Source organism: Toxotes jaculatrix, chromosome 1 (genome assembly GCF_017976425.1).
Source record: "Toxotes jaculatrix isolate fToxJac2 chromosome 1, fToxJac2.pri, whole genome shotgun sequence".
In the NCBI taxonomy this organism is placed as follows: domain Eukaryota; kingdom Metazoa; phylum Chordata; class Actinopteri; family Toxotidae; genus Toxotes; species Toxotes jaculatrix.
The window spans coordinates 21,118,347-21,136,575 of NC_054394.1; the positions used below are offsets into that span (position 1 = coordinate 21,118,347).

Below are 18,229 nucleotides of genomic sequence, written 5' to 3' on the forward strand. Positions count from 1 at the left end.
TATATCTCTGTCATTGTTGCTCGATGCGGATTTAAAGATTTGAGGCAGTGAAGCGAGCGATCAGTCAGGAACTAGTATCCCCATAAACTTGGACTGCCGTCGCTTATTTCAATCACGTAAGACCCCTAATGGCGTTGTCCGGGCGAGGGTGTTACGTATATCTGTACAAGCTTTTCTGACAACGCAGGCTTGTTGATATTTGTCTTTACTGTAGAGCCACCAAGGTGTTGCCTAAGAGAGTTTAAGCACGCCGATATTGCAAAGGGTTATTAGATTCATAAGTCAGCGAAGTGGTGGGCGATCTACTGAGCACAGCAGAAGTTCTCATATGATGACTTCAAACAAGACACATTACCTACCAGCATCTGTTGGAGTGAGTGGATATTAAGACACTTCTATCTCCAGGACAGCGTAGGGGAAAATGGTAAGTAGCAATGGAAACACACAGCATATAAGGGATGATTACCAGTAAATAGTCGTGCTTGCTCTTTAGTCTGGCAACGCATTGCTGGAAGGGTTGGACTCAGTGGCTACTTGAGAAACTCAGTATCGAGACCCATGTCTGATGAGGCTGATGTTGACAAAGCTTGTGTGAAAAAAGATTGTGTGGCATTTCTGGGCTAAGGATATGCCGGTACAGTGAGAGAGGTAAGGAAATATTACATTGTGTCTGCGCGCAGTGTGGATGTGATGTAGGCTATATGCTGTCTTGGAGGGCTGTGCGTGTTGGCAGTGAGGGCTTTATATTTTATGCATGTATGTATGTTCTTTTTGAGTGCGGTGCCCGTGTTTAATGAAGACAAAAAAAAGCAACATGTGCCACTTGCCTGTGACACTTGTCATAAGCATGAACAATAGGGATCAGTATCAGCGTTGCCAGTTGTAATCTGGCATGAGAGTGAAGCCCTTTTTTTAAGGCGAGTATACAATGAATTGAACCGGCGTTTGTGATATAGGTGCTGTTATCTTGGAGGAAATGTCCGACTAACATGTGATCAAATATTAACAGGACTGGTTTGGCAAGGGGGGGAAAAATACACGTGACAAGACGCGGGGAAGCAGCAGAGTTAAGAAAAAAAAAAAGCAGTTTAAAGTGGGCATTCAAACAAAAGTATAAAGATATTATTCTTGGCCCCTCATAGTTACCCTGGCTGTGTTATGCTTTCAGCACGTTGGACAGAGGCACCGGAGTCGTGCATGGACTAAAACGCCGAGTGGACGCCAACTCTCTTTCTCTCTTTTCCCAGCCCCCCTTTGCCAAACCTGGGATTGTTTTTTCAACTTTTGGTAAGCTTATTTTGAGGGAGCCTGTGGTCTGTAAACGGAAATTAAACGGGATTTTAAAGAGGAGAGGAAAAAAAAGGCAATTTAAAAAAAAAAAAACAAAAAGGAAAAAAAAAAGAAAACGCGCGTGCCATTAAGAGCTCGTGCTTTGAGATGTGTTTTTGTAGAGCACTGTGAAAGTTTAAATGTTAGGGCGTCTGGTCTTATGCACACCACATTCTCGGTACCTATAAGCCCCCCCACACTGCGTTAAACTTTGGGACATGCAAGTCTTGGTCGCGGAGATCTAACCACGCACATAGTGGTTGTCAGCCCTTGTAAAGGTAAGAGCACAATCCATTGTTTTCATGTCACTCTTTTGCTCCTGTCGTCTTTACGGGCTTCTTCTGGCTTTTCTCAAATGAACTTCGGTTTAAAACTACAGCATGCAGCGTACATGCAGTGTGTTAATTGTGGGCATCAGTGACCGAAATAACTCCGGGATGAAATCCGATCCAGGTGACCAATATCACGTAGACTCTCGTTTCTTTTTCTTTTCTTTTTCTTTCTAAAAAAATTGAAGTTATATTTATAAAATATGGACGCGTTGCACATTCGTGTAGGGTTTGAGTCATGTGGAACGGTAAAACTGGGACTCGTATTCGTGCTTGGGATTTTTTTTTTAAACATAGCTTTTGAAGCGTTTTTTTTTTTTTTTTTTTTTTTTTGGAGTTTCCGAACACTGACTGCTGCAACATAATTTGCGTAATCGTTGCGTTGTGCCTAATCATGCTCCCAATATGGGACTCAAGACGCTGCAGTGATCCTTCCAGCCTGCACGAACTGGAGTACTGATGCTGGTGCATATCATAAAATTGTCTGGAGAAGCCTCTTGTCTTCTGTCTATCTATCTATCTATCTATCTATCTATCTATCTATCTATCTATCTATCTATCTATCCATCTATCTATCTATCTATGCTTATTTTTCTTGTTTGATCTGCTGCATTCATGTTTTGTCTTGATGTCAAACCCTCTGGATTTTGTTATCGACCAAAAATAGCCCTACTCTTTACCCCCCCCCCCCCCCCCCCCCTCCTCCTTCCTCCCTCCCTCCCTCCCTCCATCGCCCCCCCTCCCGTCATCGCCATCAAATCACTTGTGTTTTTACTACGACCGCTCCACGGTTTCATTCATAAGGTGCTTTTCACTTCACCTGCTACCCTACCCCCTCTTTTGTCCATACACGGCTCTGTGTCGACCCGTCAAACGCAGGCTACGGATGAATAATAAAAAAAAACAAAGAAAGATTAATTGTTTCTTAATCGCTATGACTCGTGTAATTTTGCCGGGTTTGCCAAAGCCTGGCTCCTTTACAGTAAACGAATTGTTATATCATTCCTGTGTAAAATTACAATAAAGATGGGCGTGGTCAAAGTACATCCACTGACAGATGTTATGGCTGAATGTGATGGAGAGAGATAAGATGGCTTGATATGCAGTTGTTCGGGAGGCATCGATTTTTCTTCCTTGCTTTCTCTTTCTTTTTTTGTTTAAAATGAAGGCACGCTTAAAATATGTCACGTGAGGCTGTTAGATTTAGATGATCATCACACACACATTAAAAAAGACTGCTCTGGGATTTTATTTCTCTGCTGTCCTGAAGGACTTGTAGCCTAAAAATTCGTCTCGCACCGATGCAGAAGCGGTGGATATTGTCTATTTCCTCTCTCTCTCTCTCTCTCTCTCTCTCTCTCCCTCTCTCTCTCCCTATCTCTCTCTCTCTCTCTCTCTCTCTCTCTCTCTCTCTCGTCTTCTGTTTTTTTCTCCTCTGGTCAAAGATTTAAGATTTCTGATCCAACACGAAGCAATTGCATGGCAAAACAACAGCAAGAGAAGAGAAAAGCCCCACCGCCCACTGGATGTCCTGTTTTAATCAAGATTCCTCTCGCAGGCTGCATTTTCAAATAAATACTCCAAAAACCGAATGTATCCAGTAAATCCCTAATTACATTTGAATTATGTGACTTCTCCGCTGGCGTTTTCGCTTATTTTCACCCAGCAATGTAATGTGCGCAGATCGCTTTCTGCGTATTATAGCCTAATTCTCCTCGTTTTATATGACAGTGAAACCAAAATAGATCATATTACTTATTAGACTGGCCCCGACATTCATAAAAATGCTCCTTTAATAAAGGCTGCGTCGCAACTGTAATAGCCACGTTTCAGGCTCATAAATACCACAAAGCCGTTTCTTGCACAAATGATCACCGATCAGTAATTTATCTAACGAAACGATGCAGGTTTTAGTTGATATAAGATGAAGAAAATTGTGGTATTTTAAATAAATCTTTGCCCTTTTACTCACTGATGCAATAAAAGAGTTAAAAGCATTTTATTGCAGAATCTTTTCCGGCTCTTTTTGTTTATAAAAATACAATTTTCTTTGCAGAATGCCTCTTTTCTGGCCATGTAGCAGTATTTTTATTATTATTTTTTTCTACATAGACGTGGGATTATGGTGTGGGCGTGGGCGTGTTGGGTGGAGGAGGAGGGATGAGCGGAGGCGGGTTAGGAGGGGTCTGTGGGGTGGCACGACACACTTTGTATGTATGAAGGTTTTTTTATAGCACTTTTCTGCAATGTACGTCAGCGGATCAGTCCATAAATGGGGCTGCGTGTGTTTGTGTGCGGGCGTGCGCCTGCGTGCGCTCGCGCCTGTGTGCGTGCGTCTCCGCGTGTGTTATCTTTACCGAGAATCTCCCCTCTCCCTCTCTCTACCTCTCTCTTTCTGTGTCTCTGCACTCTCAGCTCTGCAGAGTTGGGGTGGGCGTCAATAACAAACCTGATGGTAGGTTTCACTGCAAAAATCAGATGAAATTCTTTCGGTAGGCCTGTTTATTTAACGAAAAAAAATAATAAATGCCTTCTGCACAAATAAAGATAACATTAATATTATTCTAGATTGTTTCATACAGCTAATGTGTTTGCTGCTTTTTTCATAATGTAAATGTTGGCCTTTGTGTGTCTTTTTTCTCCTTTAGCGATCAATTCATGCACTTTGGGGGATAAAAGGATTTGGCGAAATCTGGTTTTCAATTAATTAAGCTCGTTCAGTTTTCTTTTAATATAAATGACAGGTATTTGTTTTTAATAAATGTCGATTTCGGATTGTGCTGGCCCACTTCGCCACAACGTTTTCATTCATGAAATGTAATAACTTGTCTGTTTATCCAAGCTGGTTTCTGGTATAAATTATAAATGGGCTATTGATTATTTTTGGGCTATAGATGGCGGAAATCTCGACTCACGGCTAGGTGGACGTCACGATATATTTAGAGCGAAAATTAATCATCTTAATCATTATGGAAATGTAGGCTACATCGCCCGCCGCCGCCACCGCCGCCGCCGTCGCTGCTGCTGCTGCTGCTTTAGTCACCATCATCTTCATCACCAACACCTTCATCCAATTAACAGGCTTGTTTGAACAAGTTCTGGCAGGAGGCGAAGCCTTGAACCTTTTTCCAAACCTTTAATTATCAGTTATTCGTCACAGCGGCGTGATTTACAGTGATGAAGCCCACGATAAGTTATTAATAAACAGTGGATATAGTTATTCTGACTGTAAAGACTTATTATATGTCGGACCACTGCGGGACTACAGGGATTCATGATGCTGTGTGTGTGTGTGAATGAATGTGTGTGTGCGCGCGCGCGCGCGCGTTTGTGTGTATGAGGAAATGTCCGATCATGCCGGCAAACCATTCAAGTGTGTCTCTCAGCATGTGAACATGCAGCACATCACTGGATACAAGCAACTTCCCGAAATAACGAAGCATATGTATGTGTATGTGTGTGTGTGTGTGTGTGTGTGTGTGTGTGTGTGTGTGTGTGTATATGTTTGTATTACCTTTTAGTCAGTTAGACTAAAAGTGAGTCATGTTTGGACTAACTTATAGCGTATAGGTTGCTTTTTGCTTTTTATTATTTTTTTGTAAGAGAGAATCTCTCATTTCTGCCCTTATCTGGTAAAAGGTGTATCTGTAGTTGTACATGGTGGCATGATGTGTCATATTAACCAAGGAGGAGGCATATTCAAGCCACTGGTTTAGTTTTCTACAGCCTCCTTTGTGTAGCAAATGAAAAAAAAAATACCTGCTTTTTGACTGGGGCTCTCACAACAAATATTTTGGCATTTCCAAGTGATTTTGTGGCATGATTAGTGTGGTTTCATTCAGCAGTGAACCATGCAAAGGTTATTGATGCTGTGGTGATATTGGATTGGGAGGGGGGAGCATGGGAAATGGGTTGTGGGGGTGTGGGTGGGGGCATGCATAAGCCAAGAAAAGAGACAGTCAGACAGAGACAGAGATCGGATTAATAGGCTATGGAGTGATTTTCAGTCTGTGCCACTATAGAAGTAATGTATCAGATGTATGAGGATGTGCAAGGATGAGTATACAGTACATGAAGCTTAGAAGCCTGGTCTTCTGTGTCTGCCTGATGATTACAACAAAGGTTATTGTCATCACAGGAGGGATGGCATTGACTCCTCACTCCTGCATCTGATCATAAAAGACCTGTACTGAGTTTACGTTTACCCGTCTGGAGTTTTCTCAACTGTTCTCCAGCTCACCCTCGTCTCGTTTGACGTCATCCCGCCTCATACAAAATGTTTTCTCAGCTGACGTGTTTTCTTCTCGAGGAGGAATGCAATTTCACTTTCATCAAAATACCCTCATCGCCTTTCTTTATCCCCAGTGAAAATGACATTTCACAAAATGTCATTTCGTCCGTGTTACAAGGTACCTCTCTCGCACAAGGAGGCATAATTCTACTTGTTAAGTGAAGCTTTCGGCAGTGCAGACCTGTCAGCATTGTGCTGCATTTGGCAAGAGAAGCCTTGAAAGGTTATACAAGTGTGTCGTGTTGTCAGCTCCTGTGGTTGTTTCTTCTTTCTGCTGCACAAACAGCCAAAAGGTTGTGAGCAGGGAAGATGTGAGGAGAGAACGATCCAACTCTTACTGCAAAATCACGTCTTTAGCCATGAATGGGATGATTAAAACCTTTCGAAATTTGCCACATAGCATGCAAAGACAACCCAACACCTCAGATAGTTTGAAGTCATTGTTACTGGCGCCGTATTGAGAAATCTTAAACCTAAAGAAATCTTACACCCCGGTTCCGATGAATTACTGCTTTAGCAGTTATCAGAAAGTCTCCTGGTTGTCTTCTAACAGGCCGGTGCGGTCATGCTTCAGTTTGACCCTCAGTTGGATTAGCTGAAAAGATCCTAACACTGCTCACAAACTCCTTTTTGTTCCCAAGCATTAGACATTTTATTAATTTCATTCAGAAATTCAGCCCTTCAAGCTTCAGACACATGCACGCCAAAAGACTTGATACACCACCTTCAGTTGTGCTGTATTTGCAGAAATGAGAGAGACCATGTTGTTGTTTTTGCTCTTCTAATGAGATGCCAAGTGATTTATTTATGAATTACTTGTTTGGAACAGCCCCCTTGTGCAGTGTGCATTTTTTTTTATCCTCTTTGGAGTCATGTCGCTCAGTGATTGCTGATGCAACTCTTTGTCATCCAGAGTTTGCCCTCACCTCCTGTGAGCCTTCAGGGAGGGCTATATCTATCTTGGCATGTCCCCGGGTGTGTTGGAGGTGGGAGTGACTCATTAAGCAGGTGTGAGCATCCACTCCCATACTGCTACATGCCAAACAAGAGCTCTCCAGCTCATAAGCTCGTGCAGGGAAGAATCATGATGGCAATATAGCAAACACATCACAATAAATCTTTGCACTGGACCAGGGCCAAGTCACAAGGATAATGAGCTGCTATTTCCCCATTATGCTCACTCTTGTATTCATCAGAGGTGGAGTTTCCAAACATTCATCACCCATTGAAAGGTTGTGGCTCCACTGACATCTTCATTTGAATTCTACATTATGAAGGGAATGAATTGTTCCCAGTTTGTTCCTGATCAGGGGAAACAGAGTATCAAGAAGCAAGGCAGTTTCTCTGAGTAAGCGCTGTGTATATAATTTAAACACGTTTGTTTAGCTGACATTTGGTAATAATAACCTGTGAAAGCTGGTTACTACACTGCAGAGCACTTGCAGGGGAGTCATCCATCTGTTGTGGAGATGGCTCACTTTAAAAGCAAGGAGAAGCAGAATTGTTTTCAATAAGTTCACATCTTTGTTAGCCTCCAGTGCCTGTTGGCGTCCAAATGTTTTAACACCACTCACATATTGCAGCAGTAAAATAATAAGCCTCCTCTATGCTTATATTCAGTAGTTTATATATATATATATATATATATATATATATATATATATATATATATATATATATATATATATATATATATATATATATATATAATAGAAATGACTCATTGATGACACATTATACAGAATACATCATATGAGAAGACTGTGAGAGTCTTCTTGGGCAACATGAAAGATATAGAAGATAGATATAGATTTAGAAAGACTCACACTACCTACAATGGATTAAATGGTAAAAATAAAATAAACGTTCACAAACATATACTTTAGACTCAAATACCTTCTTACTTGAAGCTTATGTTGATATAAATTACCTAGGATCTTCACTATCTGCAGACCAGTAAAATAAATGCTTATTTTTAATTCTCTGAACATCTAATTTTACACAAATGGGCCATCTCTAAATGGCACGCAGTGTATCACGACTTGGTGGAGACGCGCTGTTACGCAAAACCTTCAAAAAAAAAAAAAACACCTCTGGCCTCAGCGAGAAAAATACGGAAGAGGATAAGCTTCGCTTGTGTTTTATATATTGCCAGACATTATGGTATCGGAGCAGGCTGCACGGTATGCGGACAAACAAAAGCACATAATGCACACTGAAAGCGCATTAATAGTTCCGCCTCGGGGCTGTTTAAACAGGAGTTTGGTGGCGACCAGTCAGCCAGCGGCAGGTCACATGTTGCAGCGTCATTGTGTAGTAAAGTTACTGTAGTTGCAAAGAGGCTCCTCATTTCAGCTCCAGAGGTCTCTCATCCCGTGGTGCTGCTGCTGTGGCGTTTCAGCATGCGACAACTTCAGTTTCAGACGATCTCCAAAGGAGCCGTGCAGCCATGGGAGTGCATTACCTCATCCATGCAATTTCCACCATCAATAATTTAATCTATTTGCTCCAAAGCTGAAGAGATATCCTGAAGCTTGTCGGGGAGAGTACAGAGAGGAAAATATCGCTTAAGTAAATTACTCAGGGAGTTGTCCAAAACATCCCAGATGACACTACTGTCCTGTTGAATGGTCTGTTTTACGACTGGGCAGTAAAAGGTATGTGTCTGTTTGTTTTTCGATCAGTTGTTTGAAGCACTTTAGCTTTGTTTGCTGCTGCTTGAAGGGAAAAAAAGACAGAGATGTGTGTGTGTCTATATGTGTGCGGTGGTGGTGTTGGGGTGGGGTGGAGGGTGTGTGTGTGTGTGTGTGTGTGTGGGGGGGGGGGGGGCGGTTGGAGGTAGGAGGGGAAGGGGGTTTGAAAGTAGCTCGATCAACTCCGGTTATCCTGCGCACAGACAGCGCCGCAGCCCGAGAGGGGATATGCGTAACCTTATCCTCTCGTTCATTAATAAAAAACGGAGTTATTATGTTGATTGGGTTTCCAGTGGAGAGCACGGTGCTCAGCAGATGTAATCTCGAGAAAAAAAAAAGACTGTGTTTCATTATGATTAGAGCAGCCTGAGCAATGTGACTGGTTATTAGTATTTCTCGTAAGTAACAAAGTGGAAACAATCCATCGTGTCTCTGTATGAAAATCAGCCGCGTTTGAACATTTAACGACAACTTTACGCTCATGAATAGCTCAATAAACTTGTTCAGTCTTGTCTCAATTTGATCATCTAACCTCGGATCCTCTGTGAACAAACAAACAAAAATCCCAGACAGTTTTTGTGTTGTTGTTTTGGAGGCGGAAAAAAAAACTTTGATGAACTCATTAAGACTTTATAGGAAACCCGAGACCTTAACGCCCAGCTACATCCAACATACACTGTTGGGTCTACTTCTCGGTGTTGTGTGTTCGCACTGAATAACTTCACATTGCTGGCCAGAAAGAACACGCATTAAAACAAAGTCCTATTTACAGAGCGGTGGAAAACTGGCCCAACTGTGACATTTGCTTCATGTGGAAATGTCTTGTCCAAGAACTAATCCGGGGATCACAGCAGTACACGAGGGCTGGATGGATGATGGTGTAATGATGAGTTAATGATGTACTTTCCAAAAAATGCAAATTAGAGCCAAATTTCTTGTCAGAGTTGTGAATAAATATACCATGTAAGTGAACTTTATGGCCTGTTTACAATTACGCACAACAAAAAAACTGGTTGTACGTCCCAGGAAAAGAAGATGTGTATTTTTGGATTTTCTATCTATCTATCTATCTATCTATCTATCTATCTATCTATCTATCTATCTATCTATCAGAGGGAGTGAACAGGAGATGGGAGGAAGGTGGAGGAAGGGAGAAAAAGAAGGAGCTCATATTATTTCACGGTCTCAAACGCCATCTAGTGTACATAGTTAGGGACTGCAGCGCTGTAAATGTGGAGCCATAGGTCTTTTTGTGTTACTTTAGTGGTTAGGTTTCAGATTTGGTGATTCAAAAGTTTAAATGAGCTATGAACCTTTTTGTTAAGATTACATGAGCAAAAACAAAAACTTCAGAAGTGTTTAACAATGATAAAGCAGAGCTTAGCTTGTTTAAGTCCGAGTACGTAGTCTCAAATGAGAGTCAGTCATGGTTTCGCTTAACTGCATATGCTGCTATTGTATTCTTTCAGCTGTCCACAGTTGCACACACAGTGGGAGGGAGACAGGGACTCATTTGGATAGCATAAATCACTCAGCAGCTATCTGAACGCCGGGCTTTCTGTGGCAGCCGCCAGGGTTGGCCCGGAGGCCAGGTATAATCCCTTAGTGATGCTCATCTATTACTAAACGTGCTCTGAAACTGTGTCAGATTGAAAACAGATCTTGAGGAAGCAAGCTTCCACATGTGTCAGCCATTACTGCAGACAACTCTAATTGCCTTTTTTTTTTAAGTGCTGCATTGTGGCACACAAAGGGTGCTTGGGTAGAAATGTTGATATCATGTGCTGCATGTATTTGTCTTTTTTATTCTTTTTTTTTTTTGTCAAGCTGCACATTTGAACATTGTGTGCTATACATGTTGAACATGACAAAACATGTTGCTAGGTTAATAGCTCTAGCCGCCACAGTTCTTGAGGAATTGAACAAAGACCTATGCCCACAAGGGAGCCGTGGTAGAGGCAGAGAACAAATGTTGCTATAGGTCACACATTTCTATTCAAATGTAGTGGGCATATTTCCCTCTTTCATCTCTCTTGTTTGATGTTTATTTTCCCTTCTAACGGTTCCTAAGACATTATGTACGCTGTTGGTAAAGATGAAAACATAAAGTGTGCTGACATGTGCGGGGAGGCTGGGGGAAATTACTGAATGTGTAATAATACAAACCATGCTAGTCCTCTCATGCTTTAGAGAAACTTTTCAGCATCTGTCAAAGGAGACATTTATCACTTTAATCCCCACCTGGCACAAAGAATAAATGCGAGGGTAAGTTACATATCCCTGCCATACAGCCGTGCTCTCAAAAGCAGACGAACAGGTGGTCATCTAGAGACGTCAAAGCCAAACAGTAGACAGAGTCCACACACTCACCTGCTCCTATTGTTCTGGGTGTTTCATGCTCTAGGTGTGTTGTCGTGAATAAAGATGTGTTTGAGCAGTGGTTATTGTGGGCTTTATTCCCCTCCACTACATGTTATTAGCTCAATACTCCGCGCTGAAGTGATTTACATTTTTGTTCAAAAGAACTGTTATATTTAGATGATCAAGCATCAGATGATACTTAAGAGTTTTTTATGTGACATGGCTGGATTGGTTGGATTTGTACATTTTAAACGATTTGAGTTGAGGAAGCCGCACTTTATTCAACCACCTTCTAACCGACGACTGGTTAAGCTTGTCCACAGGCTCCAGACATTCCTCCATATGTATTTCATGTCTTGCTTTATTATTCGTGCTCATTATGTTAACTCGCAAGCCGCTTTTTCATTAACCGCAGAATCCAGCAGTGCACATAAAATGTTCCTTCACTGGATGTATAAAACGAGCAAACCAATCAGTTGTCACATTTAGCCTCTAGTAGATATAAGCCAGAGCTTCTCCGCCAGTCCCATAGCAATTAAATGATTCATTGGCTTTATCGCATTTTAACAGGATGTTGATTGAGAGCATAAGCCATATTGATTGTCCTGATGGAAACAGGAAATCACAGAGATAGAAATAAAATCATTTGTTGTTCCCGGTGTGAGGATACCCAGGGGAATGGCATGCAATTGCACACTGTTGAGTGGCATTACCCCCAGCAACCTCCTCCCCTCCATTCTCTCCCCTATGGAGACCTGGAAGAGACGTCATCTGTGGTTGTTATGCTGCGAAATGACGCTGGCACTCTCTCCACCCCCTGCTACTGCAATATTACCCCTGTGGTCTGTTACGGAAGATGCAGCACTCTTCGTCTGCACCATTTCCAGCATGAAGTTTGACGCCTAACAGTAATCAGCCCTCTGCCTTCATTTCCCTCATGTGGAAGTGCAACCATTTGAGCGCGATGCTGATAATAATATCAGCCTAAATGCATCCTACACATAAAGCTCGTGACTGGCCTCAATCCCGTAAACCTACGTGATTCTCTGTGCTGGAAAGCCTCACAGAAGATTCTTGTTATTGGAACCAAAACCTTAGCAATACTGAAGGGTTAATAATCTTGATTTTTGCATATTAAATAGGCTTTTATTGACAGTATTTAATGAAAAATGCATAATTAGCTCCTTATTCTTGGCTTTGTCCTCATTGTTGTTTTAGGTGGCGAGAGGAAAAATACCCCCATCTCCCTGCAAACACATACAAGCCAGCCCCTCCCCATGCCCTCCCCCTAACACATACACTCACACACTCTGGAGGAGCACGTCACTGAGCTCAGGGAATGAGTGGCTCATTAAGAAGAAGGATGTGATATTCTGAATAGAGACTGTGAGACTCCCAGCACATCTATTTTTAGACGAGATATCTCTATGGCAGTCACCGTGGTGTTGGTTAATTGCAGCCACGGCCCCAGATACCAATTAAGAATGAAACAAATGCTTTTAAGGTGGGGTTTTGCTCCTCCCTACTGTAAAGGTCCTCGTGTCCATTCTGAGCGGGAGCAGGAGTGTGTTTGCTCGGCGTGTTTTCCAGTATCAGGTTGGGACATGCAGAGTGCAGTCAAAGCCTCGGCCAGGCTATTTTTAAATGAGCCCCTGTGGAAAGCGAGATCTAGATTTTCTTTTCATTATGGTTGCTTTTATATCTCTGGCTGTTGGATGTCCACCAATTCATTGATTTGCTGTGAATCTTAGAGCTTCTCAAAGGTAAGGGATGCATATCTGCTCAGGCAATTCGCTGGTTAAGGATGTATGTACAATATTTCGGCTACACCTGTTTCCTTGTGGCTCTCTTTTTTTTCCCCCTGGCAGTGCTTTGCTTATCTTGTGAGCTGCTCTCCGGAGCCTCGAGACTGGTACTTTACAGTGCGGGGAGGATGACACATCTTTCTGTCATTCAGTTTTCTCATGACATCCTGTTAGTTCATCCTGCAGTGCTCTTGCCATCCACCTGCCAAAAACAAACAGTGTCCCTCAACAAACTCCCGCCTCCCATTCATGACTCTAAGGTTTAGTATCAGACCGCTCATATGAGCACAGACCAGTTTTTTTTTTTTTAACAAACACATCATTTCCCACTCAGTCAGCCTGTAAGTGCTGTCCATGCTGGAGGTTCCCTGGATATCGCAAATTGTGATTTTGATCATGGGGTAAATGTCATAATCAAAACAAACAAACAGAAACCAACAAAACCATATCCCTAGCCTCTGAATTTTGTCAGCCCACAGTTTACGCCCACAGTATTTGCCACCTGTCAATGTTATTCTTAATATATGTTTTTTAAAAACAAAAATAATTCAAGTAGCTACTTGCCCAAATAAACATAACAGGAATGTGAAAATCCAACATGACTTTTGTAAAGTTTAAAAACGGGATAGGTATGAGCTTTCAAAACTGACAAGTCAATAAAATGATTCAGGCAGTGAGGGATGAATGACAAGTTTGGCCATTGAAAAACTACACTTCCTTATGTGCTCTAGAAATAAACTGTACTATTTAACACACTAGTAAAAGAAAAGTTCATAAAGAATAGCAAGGGTGTTGTGACATCTATTTGTGTAATCTTATCTATTGTAATAAACGATCTCTCTGATGCTTCGCACAGCTTTTGTGCATTGCTGCCGGCAAATAAAAATCTAAGCCAGACCTCACATAGGAACAGAATGATTACAGTTTGCAAACAGTTTGAAAACACTGACGACACGGTGCCAATATCAGTTTAATAAAAACATTTTGTGGTTATTCCAAGGCCACTGGCTTTCTGTTTGCCTTGCAAAGAAAGAGGAGAGGGTGTAAAGATAGGAGAGGAGAGGCTTACATGGTACATTATATGGATCAAGAATTAGCTAACTTCGTTGAAAATGCTCTTTGACTAACTGTCTTATTCTCTCTCTCCCCTCCTTCCCTCTTGTGTTCTATCTTTGTCTCCCCCTCCAGTTCCACCAGGTTAGAAGAGTGATGACCATCCTGTTCCTTACTATGGTTATTTCATACTTCAGTTGCATGAGAGCTGCGCCCCTGAGAGACGCCCCGGGCATGCGGGGCCATCGGACGGAAGGCTACTTGGGTGCTGCTGCGACGGCCGCACGAGGCCATGGGACTCCACAGAGTGGTGGTGGGCCAGGCCAGCGCGGGGAACTGCCCTCACTCACAGACACGTTTGAGCAGGTGATAGAGGAGTTGCTGGAGGTGGAGGGAGAGGCGGCACAGCTGGGACAGGGGGCTGATAAGAGCCAGGGAGGTGGGGGCCCGTCTTCTGTGGTGACCACAGAGACCAAGGATGTCGACCTGTACGACTCGCGGGTGATGATCAGCAACCAAGTGCCTTTGGAGCCGCCCTTGCTCTTTCTTCTGGAGGAATACAAAAACTATCTGGATGCCGCTAATATGTCCATGAGGGTGCGGCGACACTCCGATCCCTCACGGCGTGGAGAGCTCAGTGTGTGTGACAGTATTAGCCAGTGGGTGACAGCTGTGGATAAAAAGACGGCAATAGACATGTCTGGGCAGACAGTTACCGTCATGGAAAAGGTCCCTGTCCCCAATGGCCAACTGAAGCAATACTTTTATGAGACCAAATGCAACCCCATGGGGTACACAAAGGAGGGCTGCAGAGGAATAGACAAGCGGCATTATAATTCCCAATGCAGGACAACCCAGTCCTACGTGCGAGCGCTTACCATGGATAGCAAAAAGAAGATTGGCTGGCGGTTTATAAGGATAGACACTTCATGTGTATGCACATTGACCATTAAAAGAGGGAGATAGTGTATAAAATGTATAGATTTTATTGAAGAGTTTAAAAAAGAGAATAAAGAGAAAATATCTATTTGTATATATACATAACAGGGTAAATTATTCCGTCAAATGAAAATTTTATGGACTGCATGTAAAAAAAGATGAAGTTTATACAGTAAAAGTGATACTACAGTCTATTTATTGAACATATTCATGACCTTGTAAACAATTAAAAAAAATCTGATCAGTCATTTGCGCCCAGTTTAAATTACTATATCACATTCCTCAAGACATTGTGATTTGTTTACGTTGCCAAGAATTAGAAAATGAAGGAAAAAAAAACAGGCAAGGAATGAGAGAGGACAGTTCCATCTTCAAAAGCTTGCATGCTGCTTCAATTGTGAATTGAGAAATTCTCCACTTACAAAAAAGGATATGATGCTGACCAAAAAACATTCCGTTTACATATTCAGCAGAAAACAATTTTCCTCTCAAGTAATTTATCTGTTTACTGTTCTAAACTTCTCAAGGTAATGTTGAAATTACATACTATGTCAAGGTGCTGTTGTCAAAGCTTTGCTGTTTATTTTTTTATCCCCACCAGAGGACAAGATATATATAAAAAAAAAACTATATATATATATATATATATATATATATATATATATATATATATATATATATATATTCATTGACATGTTTCTGGGTTAATATTATTCATTTTGTATGTTGTGAAGTTGTTTGCAATATTAAACTGAAATATTTGAAGAAATAAAAATGACTATAGGCAACTGAAAAACAAAATCAATGTCGATAAAGTTTCAACAGTGCATTTTTAGGCAGGATAAACTTTATTATACTGATAGGCAGGCAGGGAGGAAGCAAGGCACACGCACTTACACATACATGCACATGCAAAAAATTCGGTGAGTCAAAAGAGTCGGCGCATTGGGTAATGCATAGGGATGGGAATACTGGCAGTGTGATGGCTGGAGGGACTATATATTGCAGCTCTTGGTGTTATTCAGTCTTATTTTAAGGAGGGAAAAAGTAGAAAATGCTCCTGAACCACTTCCTGTTCCCCACCAGCATATTACTGGATCATTTCACTGGATACACAAGTGTTCAGAGATTTACTTAATTATTACTACAGTACAATTGTAATATTTCACAATTACAATTAGAACTTAACAAAACAAAAAAACACACCTACAGCTACAAGTGTGGACTAGTACAGGTAGACTACGGGTGCACATGAAGCATGTCTGGGTGTGACAGTGATGGATTCACCCACCCATAGATTTGTGTACATTAAAATATACACCCAACAGTTTCTTATTAGTGCATGGTAATCCCATCTTTAAATCTTCTACAAAAGAACATTCATCACAGACTTTATGCAGCTGTACATTCACTGGGATCACAAGAATAAGCCATTCTAGGTAACTGGTTTGGTGTCTGGGTTAAAAGACTGCTGTGGTATCATACATTTCACGTCAATATTTGCTCCAGCAAACAACAACTCGGTGCATTTCATGGTGAGAACACCTCACTTGCCAAGTGTAGATTCCACAGTCAAGGTCATAGGAAATTTGCTTTGACTTTTCTTCTTAATGTCATGAAACACATCCAAAGAAAGCCATAATATGACATATTTCAGAGAGATAAGACACTCATATATAAAAAAAGCAGATACAAATTACAGCAAACGCTTCAATCATGCTTGTTTGTGTTGCAAGCAAGCCAATCACCTCATTTTACCTCAGCTTCATCAACTGAAAGGTAAGTGTGAATCTGGCAAAATCTGGCATTTTGAGATTTGGATCAACAGATCGCTGAAGAGAGTGAACTTCCTGGGCAGAGAAAAGATCCTCCACTTTCCTCTCTGCATATTTGGATCATCCAGAGAAGCCTGATGAAGATGTTGTGAGTTACTTTTATTATACAAAAGCTGAGGATAAATAGAGAGTCTGAGAAAGATGATAAGCATACAGTAGTGTCTCCCACATGATCCACTGTCATGATTCTCCAGGAAAAGCTACTGATATTTCTTGTCATGGCCACACTATCCAAGTAAGAGTTAACATTATGCTAGGTCATTTTATCATCCTAGGTGAAGAAAAGCAGTCATAATACCTTGCTCTTCAAAGAAAATCCACCTAGAACTGGAACAATCTAGTAAAATTCAGTCAACATGCCTGGCTAACTCATCCTCAGAACACAGCACAATGAGTCAAACCTTCCGGGATGCATTTTAGACAAGGTATTCTGAACTGCTCCATTTATCATGAGCAGGAGCCTTGGGCTGTTATTTAACAAAATTGAAGTGATAGAAAACATCGTCTTCCAATCACACACTTGTCAAACTTGAACAGACTGACTCTGGAATCACCAGCAGTGTTTGAGTGAGTCCATGAAGATCGTGTTTAGAGAAAAGGCCAGTCCCTATTGTCTCTTGTGATCATAAATCATGTATGTGAATAGGTCTTACAGTGTAACATAGTAATTCATTGAGGCAGAGCTATGACTGAAACTTTAAGATAAAAACAAGAATAAAGACAGGCAAAAAAAAAAAAACCCCAAAAAACAATGGACCTATTGCAAGGGCAAAAAAATTGCTGCTGCGCCACTTTATGTGGATCCTACCTTCAACTGTGTTGTGCCTCTGGTCACACCCCAGTCACTTATGTCACAGAAGGTACATTTAGTCAGCTGTCAAAGGCAGAGCCCTGAAGTGTCATCACCAACTGGGGTGTGGTCAGAAGTGTGTCGTGTTTGAAAGTTTCAGCCCACGGAGTGCAGTGCTGCCTGCAGCTTTCTGCAGGCTCATGTGCTGGAGTTTCGAGATGTGCTGCATCCAACCAGTAGAGGGCCGTAGAGAGTCTGATCCTCCCAGGTGTCAGAAAACAGCCAAAGAAGCTTCTGGTATTGGTCCCTTGTGACCAAATACACAGTAATGATCCCGTGAACCAGGAACATCTATGGTGCTTAAATGAATGGTACTTTAACCAGTATAGTATTTCTGATTGCATCATGTTTTGTCACCAGTTATCAGAACTGACACAACCCACTACTTAAAGTTAAACCCGAGTCACAGTAGTATCAAACTTCTAGAGTGGAAAAAATGAAATATGCACCGATGCACAAATGGATTAAGAAGGAAAGATCCCCAGAATATAAAGAAGTCACAAGGCCATGGGTGACGTGAAATATTAATGTATTTGTGAGGCTTTAGATAAATACGTAATTATTTCTAAATAGTTTGCTTTGTTTTAGATTTTATTGTGGAATTATTCTGAGAAAACATTTTAAAACTGACTGATTCACAACAGTTAGGTAAGATGCCTTCATATTTGCTCACGAATATCCAGCATCTAAAGAAAAGAACACGCTGACTTCGGTAGTTTTTCCACTTTACCAGGAGTATTTGAA

General features: G+C 41.5%; 1 protein-coding gene across 1 annotated transcript; it reads left to right on the forward strand.

The window, feature by feature from the left end:
* The first annotated feature begins 8,317 nt into the window (after positions 1-8,317).
* bdnf (brain-derived neurotrophic factor) lies at positions 8,318-15,210 on the forward strand. The gene is made up of 2 exons (XM_041038190.1): positions 8,318-8,606; positions 13,997-15,210. Exon 2 carries the CDS (start codon positions 14,018-14,020, stop codon positions 14,825-14,827), a length of 810 nt encoding a protein of 269 aa, XP_040894124.1. The 5' UTR covers positions 8,318-8,606; positions 13,997-14,017; the 3' UTR covers positions 14,828-15,210.
* The last annotated feature ends 3,019 nt before the right edge of the window (positions 15,211-18,229 follow it).

Coding starts and splice junctions, on each gene's coding strand:
- bdnf (XM_041038190.1), top strand. CDS start 14,018: ATGACCATCCTGTTCCTTACTATGGTTATTTCATACTTCAGTTGCATG.